General features: G+C 40.5%; 1 protein-coding gene across 6 annotated transcripts in view; it reads right to left on the bottom strand.

Moving 5' to 3' along the window:
• The window catches only part of cadm1a (cell adhesion molecule 1a), a 350,946-nt gene that overhangs the window by 97,512 nt on the left and 231,625 nt on the right, over nucleotides 1-21,809 (bottom strand). For 5 of the 6 annotated variants that reach the window (XM_056397312.1, XM_056397314.1, XM_056397315.1 and 2 more), the window contains exon 2: nucleotides 18,159-18,176. The exons of the other annotated variant lie outside the window; for it this stretch is intronic. In XM_056397312.1, coding sequence (XP_056253287.1) covers nucleotides 18,159-18,176 — 18 coding nt within the window. The remainder of the gene's footprint in view (nucleotides 1-18,158; nucleotides 18,177-21,809) is intronic. 6 annotated transcript variants of the gene reach the window in all.

Below are 21,809 nucleotides of genomic sequence, written 5' to 3'. Positions count from 1 at the left end.
GAAAATTCTGCTTTGAATTCAACTTTGAAAGTCATCTTAGAGAATTGATTGAGATAGATTTTTTTTATTTCTTTTGCCAGTTACATCATCATCACCTGCAGGAGTACTGCAGCTGTTTGCAGGGACTGTCGAAAACAGTTGAATTCTTAACAACGAACTTTTAAACGAACTTTGTTGGATTTGAGTCTGAGACACCCCCCCTCTGTGCTCACTTGCTCTCTCTTCCGACTGCTGACGTCCACTTTGTGTCATCAATCTTTTGCGTCTGCACGTACAACAACCTCCACCGGCTCACGGGGAAAGCGCTGAATGAATGTGTGTGAACGGGTGATTGTGACTTGCAGCGTGAAGCGCTGTAGGTGGTCGTTAAGATGAGAAAAGCGCTTCACAAATGCAGTCCATTTACTATTTATATAGCACTCATCCATGTGCTGCTTTCATGCCTAATATCGCTGCTTTACACGTCCCATTGTTTAATTGTGTTACCTTCAGGTGTAATAAATTGCAAACCCTTTCAGTAGAAAATGTATATGTTATATAGATATCAGATATCATGGTGCAGGCTTGGAATGGCTGAGTTCACATTATAATGAGATTCCTATCTTTTGAAATTTTTTAAAAAGAAACTGGCATCATATTTAATTTGTAATGTCTAATTAATTCTTCATTATGTCCAATTATTTTTTATATAATTATTGTCTGCTTTAAAATTTTAATGAAGTGTTTTGTTCATTTTATGTTTTCTTTGCTCATCATTATGTTTTGTATTATTTGAATTTGATTAAATCGTGCTGTAGTTCCAACAACGTAATGGAAACACTGGACAGTGTTATGCTGTAGGCACATTATAAAATAAAAGTGTATAAGGATAAATTTGTCAAGGTGTATCTTACAAGTTTTATCCAGTGCCATGTAGCTCTGATATTTTCAGTTTTTTCAATGCAGCACTGGCCGGTAACATACTTGGCCCATGGCGATGGACGGGGGCAGGATTTCAGCCCTTGGCCATCCATGTCAAAAAGTTGAAGCAGCCAATCCTAGATTAAAGTTGTCAGACAATGACACTCCACACTGCACTGTGCAAGGCTTGCCTGAGGCCCAAATTCACTAAGACTGAAATGGAAGGAAAAAATGCCATGTTCCATTTGCCCGGGCTAACAGCTGCATGTTTCTATTTGATTCAGGAGGAAATGTATACTATATATATTAAGATGGCCGCCACGGCAGGAAAACAAAGCCACTATAATATTGATATACGACTGCACTGGCACGTTATGTCAGATGTGTTCTTGACTGATTCATTACATGAGGCTTTGTTTGTAGATTTTATTCTGCACATCACGCACCACTTACACACAAGACTTCAGGATAATAGGTTCCTGAAAATATTAAATATTAATCCAAACATCGGTCTGTCAATGTATCATTTTTCATATCCCGGCTCTCCCTGTGGTGTTATTAGTAGTAATAGCGCTGGTATTGAATTTTTTATTAGATCTACTGTTAAACATGCATTTATTCATACCCTGTCTTAATCAGAGACATGACGCAACATACAGTAATCCTGTACAGTACGGTGCTTTTTCTTCATTTATGTACTTAACACTGGTGTACTCTGCTGCGTGTGATCACCACAGCCAACTGAGAGACATTAATTTCCCTTTGCCATTTCGAGGAACATGTGTTTGTTTTTGTGGCTCCTGGTGATAAAATAGCATAGGGCCACACTGTGTACATATATATATATATATATGTGTGTGCATGTGTGTGTGCGCGCCTGCCACTGTGTGATTGCAGTCAGTCCTGTCTGATTGCACGTTTTCACAGACATGTGCGGGCACACCTGATTGTATGTCTCTGTGCCGACTGTAAGGAGTTGATTTCTGAGTAACCTTCCTGAACAAGTGTATGAGAGCAGCATTATTACCTCTCAGGGTAGTCTTTACCATAATAATGGGTGCGGGCCGCCATACACAGCAACGATGCTGTGGATATGTATGAGGACAAACTACAGGAGACCTTCAAAGTGAGTTTGGCCTTTATAAATCTGTGCCATGTCAAACTTATGGAATAATTCTGGGTCTTACGTTCTTATTTTCGCCATCGCTCCTATCAAAAAGCAAAAAGACTGGAAGGTTTAAGCACTACCCAAACTCTCTCTCTTTGGTTCAACTTTGACTAACCTTGCTTGCCGTCGTCGTGTGCAGACAGTCACTCAAATGGTCCAACCACGTTGCATGCTCACTGTCTCACTAACGCTGATGAGATTTACTAATTTACTACTTTGGTATCGAGAGTTGGTATCGTATGACGAGGCACTTTTTGATCCTCAAACCAAATCGGTCGGTCCGTAAAAGTATCAAAGTTCGATACCCAGCCCTAGATTTACTTCATCATCTGGCTAAACCGATCATCTAACTACTCGTATGGGGGTGTTTGGAGTGGTTGTGGGCGCACTAAGTGCTAGACCTTGACTATGTTAGAGAAGGATGATGGTTTTGGTTAAACACTAAAACAGTAAACCTGATGCTCTGAGTCAGTGTTGATTTTTTAGAGTTCCTACCGAGGCCAGGATCTTTCCCTAACCTTAAACAAAGGCTTTGAGCTGCCTTTTTTTTTCCAGAAGTCTGAAGGGAAGGTCTGAGAAATTACTTTGGTGAGTAAAATAATATTATAACATGCAGAACCGAAGGAGAAAAAAAAAGTTATAATGAACCAGAATTATCCCTTAGTGTATTAAAATCATGTGACATCGCAAAGGATAACAAAAGGCAATGGCGAGGCGAGTGAAGACCTGCAGCGACTTGGCTTTTCAGAATGTATTTGATGCTTAAGACGACTACAGAGTTGATTTTGGAGCCTCTCATTTCAACCACAATCTGTGTGAACAGAACAAGCCCTTCAACCAGACTGCTTGCTGTGTGAACGCTGCGTTAGTGCGGCCGACTGACAGCTCGAGGCGAGCCGAGAAAAGGTCAAGATCCTTGTATGGCCTGACCACTTCAAACGGCGGAATCCCTCTCGGTGAGGATTTGAAGGAGGCAGTTCGGTTAATCTGTGTGTTGGCCATGACTGTTCAGAGAAGCTCAGAGATATGACAGACAGAGTTTATGGGGGGATGATCCCATTGGTCAGTTCAGTGATCAGACTCTACAATGAGATTGCGATTTTGATGGTGGCTCTAAGTGGACTGCTGCTGCTCAATACCTCATGTTCACATTACACAGCAGAAACTATAGCACACTAGAAGTGTGTGAAGGCGACCTGGTGAGATTCCATCAAGATGAGTGGGAGGGGCCGCCATTTTTAAAGAAACATGCATGTTATATGCGTTGGTGTGAAAATGAAAATGATCCAATCATAGTGTATAGAGAGAAGACACTGCAGCTTATCGCACCTGTGTGCAGGAGGCACTGAAGAAATCAACACAGCAGTTTTATCTGTTTTCCATCACACGCCTTCACTTCTTACAGCGTTCACCTGTTAAAGATTTATTCAGTTTGTCGAGTAACTACAGAGGTGCTGCACAAATTTGTATTGTTTTATTATTGATGTTCGGTGTTCCTGCTTATGTGTTTATGAGTGTCGCTGAACATTGAATGGTTTTATAGAGCCCTGGTGGGTGGCGCAGAACAATGCATCATAAGATAACTGTGAAGCGTTTTGTCATGAACTGGAAATAAACAGCTGCAGTTTTTTTTTTTTTGAATTTATAATGCTGAGAGGAATAAATTAATCCTCACATCAATAGGGCCATTTCAGAGGTGATTGAATATTTTCGCACTCACATGGCTGAAAGATTTAAAGCATTTGTTTGTGCTGTGTTCCATCCGTTTTTGGTTTCCTCAGTTAGAGAGATACTAATGCATCATCGTAACATCAAAGCTTCTTACTATAGTATGTTATTATAAAGATTTTCTTTTAATAATCAGGATTTTTTTTTTTAACTAAAATGTATATGATTATTTATTATACACATTCTTATGAGCAGATGTTTTCTCATCCTTTCTCACGTCCCCTGACGTACAGGAATTGAGACTTGGAGGGTGCAAAATAACAAATTACTTTTTCCCTGACTCCACTATAACTAATAATACATGTCAAGCAATATAAGCTATATAAATATCAACCACTAGACGCCTTACTCTGTGCCAATATCCTCCTTTCCACTCTGACATTGCATTATTCAACCATGTAATCCATAATAGACCAAAGCTAAATCTAGTGATAGCAGAAACCCCCTTTGAGATTCATTCAAATGTAAGATAATGCATCTGACTGAATTGCTAATAAATTGCTTTGCTTTAAAGTGTCAGAGCAACAGACAGAGCCTAGAGATCCAGATGGGTTACCACTAAGGCAGTTATATATAAAACTAATGAAAGACTTAATATTAAAAGAAAAAAAAAAAACAAAAAAAACACTATTTCACCCATTTTATGAACTCAAACTACAAAGTACTAAAACAAACTGGACAAATTCTAATTTTGCCCAGGTGATGGCGCTAGATGAAAAGTCACTCAAAGTAACTACAACTCGTCCTGTGGAAAAACATGTCCGTACTGGATTTCATGGCGATCCATTCAAAAGTAGTTGTGCCTGACCGACCCTGCCGCGGCTAAAGCCCTGCGGTTAACACGACCTTTCATTAAATGACATTGCATTATTGTATAGGGCATTAATTAAAGCTCCAGCTATTATACTAAATGTTTTTCACAGCTACGCTCCTATAGCCCTTCCTCTGCCGCACACTCACACTCTCTCTATACCTCTCCCACTGATGCTTGGTGGAACAGTGGATTTGTGACACATTATGTAAGAATGGGGTGTGAAGAGCCTTGTAGGGTGTTACATGCTTGCAGTGAGCATGTAAGTGGCTTTTGTGCTACCGCTGCTGCTGTATGCTGCACAGAGAGAAAAAAAACAAAAACGCCTCTATCTCGGTGCTGAGCAAAAAATTCAACAATGACGGTAAATTAAAAAAAAACATATCTTAGTGTAGTATTTTACAGCTCTGATTGTGCCGCTATATCGTGGTGTGTTTATGATAATATGCAGAAAATAAAAGCCACCCTGTGACGTACGGTATGTTTGTATTGTGTTATCACAAGCCAATTTTGCCCAACCAAAATTTGCAGCTTTTAAAAGCAGATACTGCAAAGATACACAAACATTTTCTGCAGGCACTAAAAATAGAAATAATCTCATTAGCTAATGGAAGCTGCAATGCCTGGAGTCAAAATGTATATGTTGGTTTAGTCCGGTGTTACTATGATATAAACGAGTGTTTGGAAAAATCAGGTCATTATGGAGCAATTATTGATGAATATGCAACAGCTGCTGCTGCAGAACCGAGAGTGTCGCTGCAAACATGTCACTATATGGATTTTTCAGAAGACACAGATGCCATTAGGAAATGTAAAACCTGAAGCGAAGGTGCCGTCCCAGCGACCCCTACAGGCTGCAACACTCACTGCAACTGTCGAAACTCTCGGATGCAGACGACGACATGTTAAGTGTTTAAAAATGTGACGTTTGTGTCACTAGAAATGAGCAACACATAATTCATTCATTCAGCTCGACATCACCTTCATGGTAGCTAGTTTCTATATGGGAAGGGGTCGGTTTGTTTTACTCTAGTACTGAGTAACCCATCCCTTTGTCAAGGACATTTTAATTTAACACAGAATCATCTATAACAGCTGCTTGTTCATCTCTGTAATTCCATTTACAAAAACGTGTGAAGCTGCGTCGAACTCATCCACAGTTGTTGCCATTTTCCTGACACTATTTTTCATATTTGCAGCTATTTATTTATTTATTTTATATCTGGCACAAGAAGACGAATGTCACTTCTGTATATAAAGTTCTGATTGTTTGACTGGATTGTTTCTCCAACGACAGGAAAACAGCCAACAATGAGCACATCCACTTAAACTGCAGAACAAATTGGAGATGTGAACGGTGACTTACGCATCTCGATCAAGTTTAACCTTGGGAACAGGATTGTGCTCCGTGAATTCCATCACAATCTGACAACCACATTTTGTACGAGGAAATTTTATCCTTAGAGTGGCAATAAATGAAAGGTCAATGACCGGTTGTTTTCGAGATACTTTGTTATCAAGGGGTAGTTTTTGGCCCGATGGTATCGCCAGACAAAAAGACAGTGTCCCCAAAATAAAAAAGGAGCCCCCCTGAATATCCATCCCAAGTTCAATGGCAAAATGGTAATTAGTTGTATCTTAATCTAAAATATTAAATGAACTGAGTGACCACTGGGCCCTGTAGTGAACTCCAATTAAATTACAAGGCTTGTATAGGTAATGATGATAGATGATTTCTATTGCGGCTACAATTAACTGATGTTATTTAGTGTGTTAAATTTTCCATGAAATACAAGCTGATGCTGCTTCAGCTGCATTTTCACATTAATTTACATGCTCTTTGGCTCACCAAAGGCCACTTAACATCAAGAGTGCATGTTTGAAATACAGAACGCACAACTGCAGTGCGGATAGCTTTACAAGAAGTCTCTTGATACAGAGGGAAAATGTTGTGATCATTTCTTTAGAGATACTTGAGAGAAGGTGGCTCAATTTCAAATACAACTTCAAGTTGGTAGTGAAATAAAACATTAAGACTGGTTAAAGGTTAAAGGAAAAAAACAACATAAAGCATCAGTGCTCATTGGCCCTGGACTCTACTGGAGTCATTACATACACCATTCTTCCCACAGATATTCCCTCACTTGGCGTTTTGATGCTGGTGAAGATGTGGAGAGCGATGTCTAACACGTCGGCCCAAAATCTTCCATAGGTGACTGTGAAGGTCATAGCATATGATTCCCATTCTCATTTTCATACTCATCTAACCATTCAATGACTGTCACCCTGTTTCTCCACTCATGTCTCAGGTTTTTCCTTTAATTTGTCACCCGTCTTTTTGTCATGCTACAACTTTTCATTGGTACTGGCTTTGAAAATATTTTCAAAAACTTTAAGGTGGGATTGGGTTTAACTTTACTGCGGTTAAACTTGCACTACAGTGACGAAACAAGGTTTTAATCTCACCTCAGACGCACTATTATAAATTTGAGGAAAACTCAATTTAATGACTGAAAGATCAACACAGGGACACCTCTCCAACTTCTGAGACTCCTGAAAATATCTGGCTCTTTAGCAACTAGATGTTTGAATTTCTTCACCTGCTATATGTTAACCTTGTAAGCCTTCTTTTGGAAATGGGCAGGTAGCTTATTATGGGTTTAACTGAGGCTTTTTCACTGACAACAGCATCCTGCTGCAGCAGGAAAATGAAGCTGATAAGAGCAAAGTTTGTTGGTTCGGAAAAACAGGTTAAAAAGCGCTGTGGAGCTGAGGGGAGAGTCCTATCCCATTACACAAAGTCATCTGACCCACTGTTAATAAAAATGAATATTTATTAGTGCAGCTGTAGGTGTTTCTGAAAGTTTTGAAAGTTTTGCATCATTACAAAATGTGGGTTTGTAGTTTCAGTCCAAAAATAATTATATTCCTATCACCAACAGGAGCTCATATTAGTGTAACCACTGATGACTTGGCCTCATCAAGCTGGATTCTACTGTCAGGATGTGTAACATCCTCCACTCATCTCCTACAGGGCAGTTACATAAACCAGGTGCATCACTTTACATATGATTTCCTACAAATTAACATCCAAAACAGGCTTTCCTCCCCTCTCTCCCCCTCTCCTTCCTCTCTTTCCTCCTGCTTTTCATGCCCCTCTTTGCTCCGAGGAGACAGAGGGGAGGTGCTGTGCTGGATTCAAATAAAGAAATCAAGAAGTAAACAGAGAAGCGGCAAGGGAGGCAGGAAGGGTAGGAGGGAGCGATGGACGGAACGTGGCTGCTGGTTGGTGTCGCTAATGATGAGGAAAATGGAGGGTCATGTGGGAGCCATGGCTGGATGGAGAGAGAGGGAGTTGGTGTAGTATAAAGAGTCAAGATCACTTGAGTGGTGGGTGGATGTTTTGTGTATGTGTGCATCATCCCAGTGTGTTCCCCATCTACGTGCTCAAGTTGTGTGCATTGACACGTGCTTACATTACACGGTGGCGGTACATGCCTTTACTTATGTGAGTCAAACCGAGTTATCCATGTGTGAGAGTGTACGCGAGTGTGTGCGTCTGTGTGAGTGCAAGTGCAAGTGTGTGTGTGTGTGTGTGTGTGTGTGTGTGCGTGTGTGTGTGTGTGTGTGTGTGTGTGTGTGTGTGTGTGTGTGTGTGCGCGCGCGTGCGTGTGCATGTAGGCGTGGAGGGGGCGGCAGCCAAGTGATTAATGCGTCAGAGAGGCAGCTGTGGTCTGGGCTCGCTCATTTGGAAATATCTTTCAGGGAAGAAAGACAGAGCGGGAGAATGGTGGGAGGGGGGTGAGGAGGAGATGCTTGTGCATCCGCTGCCAGATAAACAAAAGTAAGCTTAGAGCCGTTCCCAGGGTCGAACGGGGCAGTGAAGGAGACAGAGAATTAGAGATTCGAGGAGGGAGGTAGAGGGCACTGCAGCATCCTTCTGTCCTCTATCATATCCTGATTCATTAGTGTCTCCTTTAAGCATCAATGTGTCTTCTACTGTTGACTATTTGGTGAGCTTGATGACTGCGACATATTTAAAGGACAAATCCAATTTATTGCAATTTGGGGTTTACGTTCATAGCTTTGCTCATTGTTTCTGTTGTTATTGATGAGCGGAATCACGACAACAGAATCTGGGTGGGGTTTCTACAAATTTTTTCTGGAGGAGACAGCCGCAGTCTATTTTCATTATATTCTACTTTGTGATAACATGTTTTAAAGAGAAAGTGAGTATTTTAATGATTCAGTTCTGTTCGAGATTTAATTAAAATGCAACCAACTCGATCCAATTCTATATGCAAATGTTCCTAATCATAGTAAGACATTTTATCATTTATCTCAAGGTTTTTACAAGAGCTGTGTCTGCCAGTCAAACAATTCAAATAACTGCTGTTACCTCCATCATTCAAACAATAAAATGCTTTTACATTTTGTTTTATTTTTATTCGTCAGTTCTGCATAAACCAAGATCATGTAGTTTAACTCTAAGTTATGTTTCATACTGCAGTGGATTAAAAATATTAATTAAAATCCTAATAATAATCTTGTATTAGCTCACAGCCTTTAAAAGCTGCATATTGTACAAATCACATCCTTCTTCTCTGGTATATTATATGTCCTGAAATGACTCCAAACCTTTATTAAAACCTCACCTCAGTTCCTTCAAATAGCATATTTAGAGAGAAGAAATGATAACATCATTAGGACAAAAGGAAATTACTATTAAGTTTTTTTTTTTTCAGCATGATTGTATAATTTAGAATAAAAGATAAGAATCACAAATCAAATGTGCTTTCAGTGCATGACTGAATTCGCCCAACCCCTCGCTGTTAAGCAGTTACTGCTCAGTATTGACAAGCAACCCATAAACCTGTATATATAGTGGATCATATATATATATATATGATCCACTACTTAAAATGCGTCACTATAAATTCAATCCTTCATTATAAACGCTTTAACATCGTCTTTATATAAGCTCTTTCCCATGAAACCACACTTGCCATTTGCCTATTCCCTCTTCATCTTACATATAAAATAATATGAGTCTGACTCCAAATAAGTAATAATAAACTCGTGTAAACATCCTCACTAGCATGTGATGAATTTTCCTCTGCACACTTGTTTACTGGAGGAACTGTAGTACAAGTCACCTCCAAAACAAGAGAGAGTGCAGGTGGAAAAACAGCTTGTGCTGTAGGGCTACTGTGTATCCTGACTCAACCATTTTAAATGCGTAGCAACTCGTGTGGATATTATGTTGAGTCAGGCAGCTGCAGAAGTGCGTGAGAAAGCAGAAAGGGGATATCGCACCATCATCTCCTGACACACGCTGGGTGAAGCAGGTTTACTCTTTGGGGGCCACGACAAGTGACAAACAACTGATGACAAAGGTGTCTAAGAAAGAACTCTGAAAAATGCGCAGCAGTGCAATCCATCTGTCAAATAAACGGCACTCAAAAGAGTCTCACGTTGCAGAAATATCACTAATAGGCATCTGTTCACTCCAAATTATAATCGAATACATAAATTACAGAGAGATATATAATTCAGGTGAATGGAAAAAAGAAAAGTGATTTTTTTCCCCCCTTTCAGTCAGTTAATTAAAATAAATTAAAAACAATCATTGACTATATTTTCCCTTTTATCTTACTGGGTTTTATAATGTTAAAACCTGTTGTTAAGCTTGTTAGCAGCTTTGATATGTCTTAAATCAATTGCTTTAGTGTAGATAAATGGAAGATATACTGATGCTTTTCCCATTAATTTGGCACTGTACATTGTTAGCTGTTTGAAGGCACCTTCCGAGTGATAAAACTCATAACTTTTGACAAACCCTAACCTAACCCTAAGGAGCTATTTGAAAGTTCTGCTTTTGCTACATAGCTAACGTTAGCATTAACAGCTGTTAACGGCACCAAACTGCTGTCTGCAGCAGTGGAAAGCAGCACCAATGTTAACTCTTGTTTTGCTTCTATTTCTGTCTCTTCTTTTCTTGTTCTGAAGTTTCCATGCTAACCAGCTAGCGCCGGCCCAGTCGGACTGTCTCGTTACTTTCCGATACCGAATCACTGTAGCGCCCAGGCTGCCCTGCAAAAGTAGCATTGCTCGTAGGGCGTATTATTAACTTCTTATCTAAATCAATGGACGGCTGAAGCTCTTGGCCGGACTAGGTAAACAGCTTTTAATTCTAATGTTTGCTATGTAGTGATAGCAAAACTTACAAACAGCTCTTTTAACCTCTGTTTCACAGCCTGACTGGACCCTGAATTCACACCACACTGGAGATTCAGCGGTGTGAAGGGCACTGATCTGAAGCATTGATCTGAAGCTAACAGCAAGCAGACAAACAGTCTTCAGCAGGCTGACTACTATCAGAAATAATATGGACTAAAGTTGTTTTCAAGGACACTTCATGCCAGGGTGGATTACACTTTAGAAGGAGGCTGCCCGTAATTTAGGATAGTAGTGATATAGTGTATATTATAAGAGAAGAGGAGAGATTTTGAGGACGACCCAAGTCAACAGTTCACGGCCATTTTCACTCCCCGTCTCTCTTTTGCAGCTCCTGTGTAACATGCAAGGTTCTGTGTTTTCTAGTTTCATTCCACTCCTGCACTCCTATACTTTCCAGCTGCTGCTACAAATTAAACACTACTTTTCATGTTATTATGGTCTGTACGACATGATAGAGACATTACTTAGTGCTTTTTTTTTTTGTCAGTGGAAAAGAAGCTACCACATGAATTGGTTAGATGAAGAGTTACAGGCAACAGATGCTTTTTCTGTGAAGTAGGGAACCTGCAGCACATCCAGCCTGTTGTTGGGTATGTATACCCCTCGTGCCATGCATGAATCACAGCTCTGATTGCAGCCGCTCAGGGGCAAGGCTCAGCTAAAGTATCCCAGCCATACTGAAAGGAAGCATTAGTGACATTTGTTGCTTCTCCACAGTTGTGGCAGTTTCACTTGAAAATGCAGGAAGAGAAATGGGTAACATACAAATAATACAACACTATTCCTGATGAAATACTCATTGCGTTATCAAGAGAACACATGGCAGAGGCCTTTGTGTTAGAGAAATGCAAGTCTGTAAGACACTGTTGAGCAGTTGTTTCACATATTTATGGACACAATGGTGAAAAATGAACACTGAAAAGTGACATTTGGCGGTCTCAGGAGATAATGTTAATAATGGAGTGAAAAATGTCAGCGGGCGTGTTGTTGGTCCACAATCAAAAACATTTATTTAGACACCATTATGCCTGTTGACTAAATGTGGTGTTGATTTACATACAGAGAGTCACGGAGGTTTTAGATGCTCGTCTCTGGGAATCAGATGTCTCAACACTTTTGATACGCAAATCAAGAGAACTGTGGCGATCAGTACACAACAAGTGGATAATCACTGGATCTGGGGAGGAGGCCAGTCGTTTTTCTTGTTAGCAAAGGCCCACTTAGGAATTTACAATGAGCCCACAGGTCTGGAATAATGAAATCAAAATCTGCCAACGGGGTCAGTGAAGACTGAATTCATACTAGGCATTACGATGGCATGACACCCAGACGGTGATCTAAAAGAGGCTAAAAAAAAAAACTAAATCCAGCAGAGCTGCAAAAATCTGTGGTAATTCTCTGCAGGGTCAACACCGTGAGGGACCCTTTCACATTACATGTAATGTAATCATTTTATTCAGTTATAATATTAAATAATATAGATCCATGCAGATCTAACAATCCAAGTTTAATGTAGTCAGAAGCCGCTTTTCCACTGGTCAATAAACATCAGCCTTTTGTCGGCAATGGAAAAGGGAACAATCGTCATTCTCACCCGGGTCAAATGACTCTGCAGTAGACGCAGGTATCTATCAGCTCCGGCTCCGATTGCCGTTGATGTAAACACAACACCCCGGGCGAACCTGCTACTTTTCCCCCCTTTTCCCGCTGTAACATCTTTCAGATCACAAACACTGTAGACACACCTGTCACCTGTCCACCACGGTGCTGTTGAACCAGCCGCAGCCCAGAAATGAGTTTTAAGAACACACAATCACAGCTTCACTGCGTGTCTGTGTGTGCGCTCTGTAAAGTGCATGTGATGACATCACTCCCTGCAGTTGTGTGTGTCCTCAGACTGAACAGAAAGGCGGGCTCGCCAGAGGAGGCAGGGGTCAATCGGCTTTTATTAGTGGGTTTACACGCGTTTAAAAAGACCCCACTTATACTCGCTAATTTTAGTTTCTCTAGTTTCTGGCAGGAAGCTGTAACCAAGAGTCAATACTGCATCACTACAGGCTTTGTCTGCTAATACTTTTTTTTTTTTTTTTTACTAAAACTTCTGTCTCTCTTGAGAGTTTCTTTGCTCTCGCTCCACTTCTTCCAACAGGAAGTAGCTCATGAAACTTCACTGAGGAGCCTCCACCACACCGACTTTAATGATACAGCAACAATGATACCACAATAACCTCACACTCATCAGAACCCTTTGGGAAACAGTCCTTTTGTTTCTTGATTTGTGTATTCGAATGCTAAAATTAAGTTTCCCCCTTTTTCTCTTGGTTCTCGGTTTTAAAGAAAAACCCTGGAAACAAAATGATTTGAAACAGGCCGAATCAAATCATCCTTATAGTGGAATCATGTTTTGTCACTTGTTTGGAGAAAATAAAGTTCTTAGTTGAGGAAACAAGATGGAGAATTTTGCAGTTCACTCTTGCTGGTGGTGTTTCAGGCTGGATACCTATGACTCCTATGTCAAGTGAGGGCTACACCCAGTTGTGATGATTTAATTAAGACAAATAATTGAATCATCATAAAATGATGGAGTGAGACCCTCTGTTGAGAAATTACATATTATTACGTTTGTTGATGAAGGAATGAATATCTAACAGCACCCCACACTGTAACTATCAGGCTGAAGTTGAATTATACAAAACCATGATTACAGTACATACCCATTGAACCTGATTTGATTCATAATTAATCATCTTCCTCTTTCATTTGATGCAACCATTGCCTGGGATGAAAAATCCTACTCACTCGCTCTTGTTGCACTCTATGAAGCGAGACGCTGACAACATCAACACTGCTTGGTTACTGCGTTGACATGTTGTAAATAATATTAATACATATGTACGGATGCCAGTTACAGTGGTATAATGTAGATTTAGCGAGTTAAATTATTTGTTTTTTCTCTTCTAGTGAGGATCATGAGGAACAAGAGCAAAAGTGTATTTATCTGGAAAAGTCAAAGTTTATTTGTTTTTGTCATTTTTGATAGATTAATTAGGAAAAAACACATATTTGTTACAGCTATGCCATTCTCAATAATGATGAAGACGTGCCTGTGGTTAAAGTTTAACCATTTCGATTTTATTAGACTCTCAGTATCAGATCACATGCTCTGCCTGGAAATCAAGACACCCAGGGGACCACGGTCTGAAACACTGGAGGAGATGCAATAAAGAGGTGTTAGCATCTTAAGCCGTACTGCATGTTGTCATGGATAATATTATTGAGTTAGACTTCTTATATGAATGGAAATGTACAGACATAATCTGCAAGTGGAAACCAGTGTGGCTGTGCTGTAGGTTTGAGTCCAGTTAGACTAAGACAACCCAGGAACACCCAGTAATCTGTAGCGACTGAGAAGACTGACTGTGAATCTGTGAAAACCTTCCACATCTGTGGGTTTTATAGTAAAAACCTTCAACGCAAAGAATCTAACTGTATTTTCAAAGGTTTTTAATTGTAGTTCTATTCAATTAGGGTTCATTCCTGTGAGGAATGACGTCCGATTGGCTAGTTGGAGTTGGTTTTGGTTAGGTTTAGGCAGGAGGAGTGATGATTGGTTGGGGTTCGGGTAAGATTAGCAGGGTGAGCCAATCAGAGGCAGAGGTCATTTCTTTAATAATAATAATGATCCTTACTCCCTGAGGTCCAGCAGCAGACGTTAACTGACTGATGTGCAAACACTTCTGGCCTATTTCTGCGAGAGTAGTCCTCGCCTTCATGTCACTGTTTATAACACGGGACACTTATCCTTCGCTGGAGGGGCTGCTTTAAAATAACAAAAACAAAAGGGGGCATAAATTAAAAGTATACCCACTTCTCCAAGCACCACTACAGCACTGACCAATCCCGTCAAAAGACCAGAACTCCTACTGACAATTATTGTCTATCCAAAGCCCGCTTTATCTTATTCTGCAGTTTCATAGAAAGAAAGAAAGAAAGAAAGAAAGAAAGATTTCTTTGCGAACCCTCAGTACAGACAAAAGCAGCGAGTCGAACCTGTCTGCTCCCTGTAAACTGTAATTTCAATCTTAATTTTTTTTAATGGTGCGCATTCATTGTCTTAAATTTCTTCCTCTTGTTATAATAAAGAAGAAGTGGTAGAATATACACTTGGAAGTAATGAATGAATTATCTTTAATTTGCTGTAACTGTAAAGTTTTGACCTAGACCTGTTTTATCTGTTATACTCAAAATTTTTAATTATAATTTTATTAATTTCACTACTTGAGAGGTTGAATAAACATTGAAAACTAATCCAGTTTTTACCTGAACGAATCGGAGTCAACCGGATTCAAAGTGAGCCAAAGAAAAGAAAGTCTGCTCAGTGAACGAGTTGCATCCTCAGCTCGCAGTTTGGCTCAAAGCAGCTCATGTATTGACAAATGTAGATTGCAATGCATTGGACTGGGGACTATTGACATTACAATAGCAGAGACACATCCTGTGGGTGGGAAATTTGCTTGGTGCAGTGAGAGATGACCTTGCTGAATACATATTCTGAAGAAACGCTGTTTGAGCTTCAGTAGCTTGGGAAATTGAACCTGTGTTATAAAAGAAAAGCATACAGGATGACAAGCAAACACTGTACTCGTGTGACTGATGCAGTCATTAATCTGAGCTGTACTCTGCATGTGTGCATGTATGTGTGTATGTGTGTGTGTGTGTGTTTGTGTGTGTGTGTGTGGCTGCGCACAAGACAAACGCACATGTTTCTGTGTGTTTAAAGAGCCTCTCTGTGCACACACGGATAAGACTCCCAGTGTTTAACTGCTGCGTCCTTCAGCCCACCTCCATCCCCTCATGTCTTCCATTCTATTGATTGGCATATACAGCCAACATGAGTCACCCACGCAGGAGAAGAGAAGTCTTGTCTGTGGTGGCAGGTCAGCTAAGGAAGCAGTGACCTTTGGCCCAAATATGGTCAATTCTCAGAAGTGTTTCCTGTAGTGAAGACGAGGATACGACCTAGTTCCAAATCGTCAGTCTCAGCTAAAGAGTCTTGAATTTTGACTTGATTATATTATTATTAATAATAATAATGATAATAATGATGATGAATGTAAAGTAAATTACATTAAATTTAACCTATTGCTAGTAAACAAGTACATAAATGTGAAAAATGCAAATGTTGTGTTTGTTCTCTATCTTGTTGTTTTCTATTAATTTCATTTCAATTTTATTTCTTGCAAATTTAGAAAACACTTGGCACACGAGCATGGCCCTTATTCTAATGTGAGAATAAATAAAGGGAAATCAAAATGCAACCCTAGAGTTGATTTCTATTTATTCAAGCCGAAAGAAGAAGCCAACTTTAGCTTCTTTAATTGCCTCACAATTAACTGTAAGAGTGTAATTAAAGTGACTGCAGACTAACAAACTGTAAGAAATTAAACAATGCCTGACCGGACTAAAAATGGCATTGATAATGAATCCAACTTTTGAATATTTCCAAAAAATTAATTTCACACACATTGTATTTAAAACACTTTTATGGGTTATGCTGCCAATATTGTGACATGACTTTTTCTTCTGCTTCTGTGAAATACTGCAATCACTGGCAAATAGTTCAAAAGGGTACCAGAGCCTGATTTGGCAGCTTACGCGCTCATTTGGAAGTATTTCAGTCCAACGCAATGCAATGCAACAGAAACATATATTTGACAATGGGCCTGAAAACTGAGAAGACAGCTTATTAGAGAGTGTCCCAATTTGGATCAGTCAAACATTTCTTTAGTCTTTGACAGTTACAAAAAAAAAAAAAAAAAAACACTGAGAAGATGAAACAATATGGTGGGAACTTTTTTAGTTTTCACATTAGAATCAGATTGAGGCGATGATCGTCAGTGACGGTGCACGTTGGTGTGAGTTTTGTGTCGCTCCTGCGGAGACCGACGCTGCTTCGCGGCGGCAGCATAGGGTTTGTGACCGAGAACAGGCCTGTGAAGGACTGGGCTCCGTCCAATCAGCCCCAGGGGAGGATGTCTTGCTGTTCAATTCTAATTCATGTACATATAAATAACTGTCGCTGGCACTGCTAATTGGATTAAAAGGCTTGGTAGAGGAGAGACAGGGGAGAGGGGGAGCGGAGGCATTTAAAAAAGCAGCATGATTTGATTTACAGCGCACTTTTCTTTTTTTTAAGGGTTGACTACGGAAGCCCATCCTGACCAGGTAAAAAAAAAATATATACATCTATAGAACAAAAGAAGAGAACAAAAGAACAGTGGAGGTTGCTGAAAATTATGCTAATTTATGTATGATAGTTTGCTAGTAGCCTTTATGTTTGTACAGTACATACAGTGATTTCAATGGACAGAGGAGCTGAGAAGTTGTTTTCAGCCACCACCGGCTGTGAAAGATCAAACAGGTGCGTTCTCTCGGACAACATCTCTTGGAACGGCTCTTTCAGACAGAACTGCTGCCTGGATCCTTTTTCTTTTTTTCCTATTTGCCCCTTTAGCGGTGTAACAAGAGCCGTGTGTCACATTTTCTATAACTGTGTTAACACCGTGAGCACCGCTGCCCGTCCAAACATGTCCTGTCTTTGGTTGTCAGCGGCAACATCGCTGTCATTCCTAAACATGCTTGTTCCTCAATGATTGGGCTCGGTTTATGCGACATGAATGAGTTTGATTACAAACATTCAGATCTTGATCTGAAGGGCAACATTAATATCTCAAGTGCAACACTGAAAAGCAATACGGGGGAATAAATAGTGGGACTGATCTGAACAAACATCTGTGTCAGTAGCAGCGAGCCCGCTACACAGATCCAGCTCCAGCTAAGAACTACAACACAGTGTATGAGCAAAAACAAAAAGCCCATTATTACTGCTTACAAAGGGTTTTGTTCAAAGTTTTGTCATTTTGAGCAAAATGCTGTTTTGAATAAAACTCCTCAGATCACTGAGCTCTGTCTCAGCACTATCTGGTTAACTGCAGTGTTCACCGGGAAGCTACAGCTAGGGCATGTTCAGAACAACGGTAAGATGTATCAGTCAGCGGCAAATGACAGCAGCATGAGATCCGGAAGAAATGGACTGTGGAGAACACGAGAGTGAGGCAAGACAGAAATCTAAATGTGAGAGAGGAGGAGTGAAACTGAGATGGAGAAAAGATTGCAGATTAGTCATACGCTGTACAGAAACACTAGACGCTGAGAGGAAGCATGTCTCCAAAAGAGACAGAAGCCGGAAAGCCGGACAATGGAGAGAGGATGAGGTGAGGAGAAGGAGAAGGAGACGTAGGGAAGGCTTACCTGGGTACTGTGCAGCTCCTGTGGTGGTGGAGGAGGAGGAGGAGGAGCAGGACAGGTGGGAAGGTCAGGAAGGAGAGAGAAAAAAAAAAACAGAAACGGAGGTTAGCATTCAAAGCCCCATTGAAACATAATTGTCCCCATTTGCCAGTGCATAGAGGCGCATGCTTGTACAGTACAGCACGAGGAAGAAAGCAAAGGAAAATGTTCTTCTTCAAAAAAGAAGATCATTAAAAGAGCACAGCTGATTTGAGAAGCAGCCAGTTGTTTAAGTGTTTAACGTTTTAACTCACAAAGCCAGATTAAATGGGCTGAAGAAAAGGCTTGGTCAGCTAATACCAAACTGTTGTGGAGAGAATGACATCGTGTGCAAATGTCTTTGATCTATATCTGGATTTGGTTTCATACCAGACGTCACCACAATTACAACCGTCCTTTAAACGGTGATAATGTGATCATGATGTCATCGCTGTTCCCTTGCGTGGCTTGGTGAGTCGACACGGGAGCAGAGTCAGCTCAGGTTAATAAATGTAAGTACCGTATCGACAAAGAAATTACACCATAAGCAAAAGTGTGAGGTTGCCAAGGCAACAAGCAGAGACTCAAGGAAGTCCCTGCTCCCTGCCAAGAAAGATCCCAGCTTACCCCCCCACCCCTCCAATACAGACACAATTAGCCAGTTTTCAGTTTCTCTATGGATTAATGAGAGTTTGCCAATCACACAGCCTGAGTGTTAGCATTGCACAGCAACAGTTTGACGAGTGGTCCCGCCTGCAGTGGTTCCGTCTTGTTGTTTTACCAGTTTACAGGACAGAGACGCATCGAACCGCGTCCTCATACTGGTGAGATCAATGCCACTCTGTGGCGTTTAATAGGTGACGATCGATGATTCAGTCTGACGCGGTTTGTTGTAAGATTCCATGTTACATTCTGTTTGAATATGGGTTGCTAGGATTCAACAGGTTATGCTGTAAATTATGTTGGTATATAATGTTTTAAAATCTTGTTATATATATACACACATATAACCAGTGTCAGTCGGCTACAGAATATCGACACTCTGTCAGTAAACCATGTGAATAAATGAGCGGAAACTGGCTAAAACTGGATAAATCAGTCTCAACTGGGACATCTGTATGAAATCCAACATTGCAGGGATAGTGCAGCGTTGGCCCTCAGTATACAGTCTGGCATCCATTTAGGCCCCCATCGTTGAGGAACATTTTTCAGCCAAGTAAGCATCAGGATTCCAGCTACGAGGCAGCTTTTGATTAGAAAACCTATTTCCTCTTCAACTTTTGCCAAATTTCAATCATGGTGATATTCTAATTACCATTATCCAGAGCAAGAAAGAGAGGCAGAGACTGAGTGGGTGTGTGTAAGTGAGGGAGTAGAGGAGTGAGAGGGAGGCAAGTCTTTGCATGTAAGCCGGGAAAATCAGAGGAAAATGAAGCGTGAAGATCAAGCGAAACAAAGAGAAGAATTCCTTCTCTTTTATATCCTGTTACACAGCTCCATTTGTGGTGAAGATGTATCTTGCTGAATCGCTGCTCATTTGCTTTTCCTAAATCCTCTGGACATGTATCTCTGCGAGCTGAAAGGCCCCAGCATGCTTCAAATAAACTGATAATGTGTCGTCCGACCGCGTCGTATATAGATATTACATTCATTTCCAAGCTACTGCATTAATTTTCAAACTGCTTAGTGTTTAAAGAGCATAACTAATTCAAATTGATGCAATCTGAACACAATCTTAGAAAATCTCTGACAGAAACTGTCAGTTTCAACAAAATATTCAGTCTGTTTGACAGCGGCTGATGGAGTTTGACAGCCTTCAGTCACACCTGAGAAGCTTTTTACCAAGGGTACAAACTGGAGTGCTCACCAAAAGAGTAAACTGCTGAGTTATAACAGTCTCCCAGCATAGCATCACTTGGTCCCTGCTTAAGCATTCAGCTATGGCACACAGGAAGCAGAGTAACAAAGTGCTTCAGAGAGCCACACAGTCAACCCAGGCCACCCTCGACTTCAGGTTCATGCAATGTGATGGTGTGTGTGTGTGTGTGTGTGTGTGTGTGGGGTGGGGGGGTGGGGGGTTTGCCTCTGTGAGATTACACAGCAATAGGCGAGACGTGGAGCAGCTCTCCCCGTGTTAAGTAAATGGAGAGAGGGTGAAGAATAACTGCACCGCTGCTTTGCCCCTTATGGGTCTTGCGGGAGCCTTTGCTATCCCACCCCGACCCGCAACCTCCAGAGGTGAGGTTAAATGACAAGGACTGCAGAGATGCATTAAACATGAGTCATTTGGACAGAGAGCTGGACCACTCCAGAGATGATAGGGACATTAACCAGGGTTTCACCAGGGCCTGAGCTGCATTTAATGAAGGCCTCCACTACCTCCCAATGTCTCTCTCTACACTTGACTCACAGCCAGGGAACTAAGTAGCTCAAGAAAAACACTGCCACTACTTTTTCTGGCTCCAGTTGTCTGATTTTCTGCCTCTTCCTCTCTCTCTATATTTACTCTCTAGCCTGACAGAGTCTCTTTGTAGTGAGCGGGGGCCAACACCAATGTGAAGTTCTTGTCAGGCACAAAATGGTCGGCAGTCATGCACAAAAATGTAAGTGACTGGAGCTAAAAACGTTTTGTTCAAACTATTCAAAAGCATAATACAATAGAAAGATAAAAGGTGCATAATAAAGGATATAATATTTTTAAACATCACAAGCATAAATACAATTATAATTTACATCACTAGTGAGTTGAAGGATAATCTAATTTAATTTTTGTATCTTAGGGCCAATAATACAAATAATAATACTTGCTCACGAGCAACTTGACACAAGCAGCCCCGGCATTGTAAGCAAACTCTCATGTTAGCCAACAGGGGGTGGAAGGAAAAGCAAAGGCGAGAGGTATTAAGTTATTACCCTGCCTGGCCATTGTAAACATCCAATACAGTTTACAGGCTACCTCACTGGCTGGAATTTGACCCGCAGTGCACAGCGTTCCTGTGGAGTGAGGCATTATTAAAAACATTTTGTGGTACACAGACGTTCGCTTTTTACCTCCAAATAAACGATTGGCTTGTTTACAACCTGTCTGGTGCTCTGATTGGTCTCATTATGTGTAAATGTACATACAGATAAATGTTCTGCCCATTATCAGATATTCAGATAGATATAGATAAATGGGAAAATATGACAGAGGTTGGTATAAACCCTATTTATTCTTTAAGCCATTTCTTGCTTTACAGATGATACTGCCATGAAGTATTCCCATAGAGACAATAACTCTGACCATAAATAAAAGCCACGTGTTTTATGGTTGAATTCTGAATAAAGTATTTGTCTTAGACATAGATCTGTAAACAATGTGTTATTCATCATAACTTCAATGAATGAATGATTGACTGATGGATGACTTCAACCAATTTCTTCTTCTCTATGTGTTTCAGTAATTTCTTATACAAAGGACAACAATTGCAAACATAAAGATATAATATGTCACTTTTCCACATTAAAAAGTCTGAAAATGACTTGACATTATCCCAAATGTTTCCAGCACTTCTCAAACCTGGAGAAATACGTGACTTTAATCACGGTAACGGTCCGTGTCATGTGGTCGACTGTCAGCGGCGTCATATCCGCTAT

Source organism: Seriola aureovittata, chromosome 15 (genome assembly GCF_021018895.1).
Source record: "Seriola aureovittata isolate HTS-2021-v1 ecotype China chromosome 15, ASM2101889v1, whole genome shotgun sequence".
In the NCBI taxonomy this organism is placed as follows: Eukaryota; Metazoa; Chordata; class Actinopteri; order Carangiformes; family Carangidae; genus Seriola; species Seriola aureovittata.
Note: the sequence above shows the minus strand (reverse complement) of the source record. Positions and strands in the feature narration are given on the sequence as shown.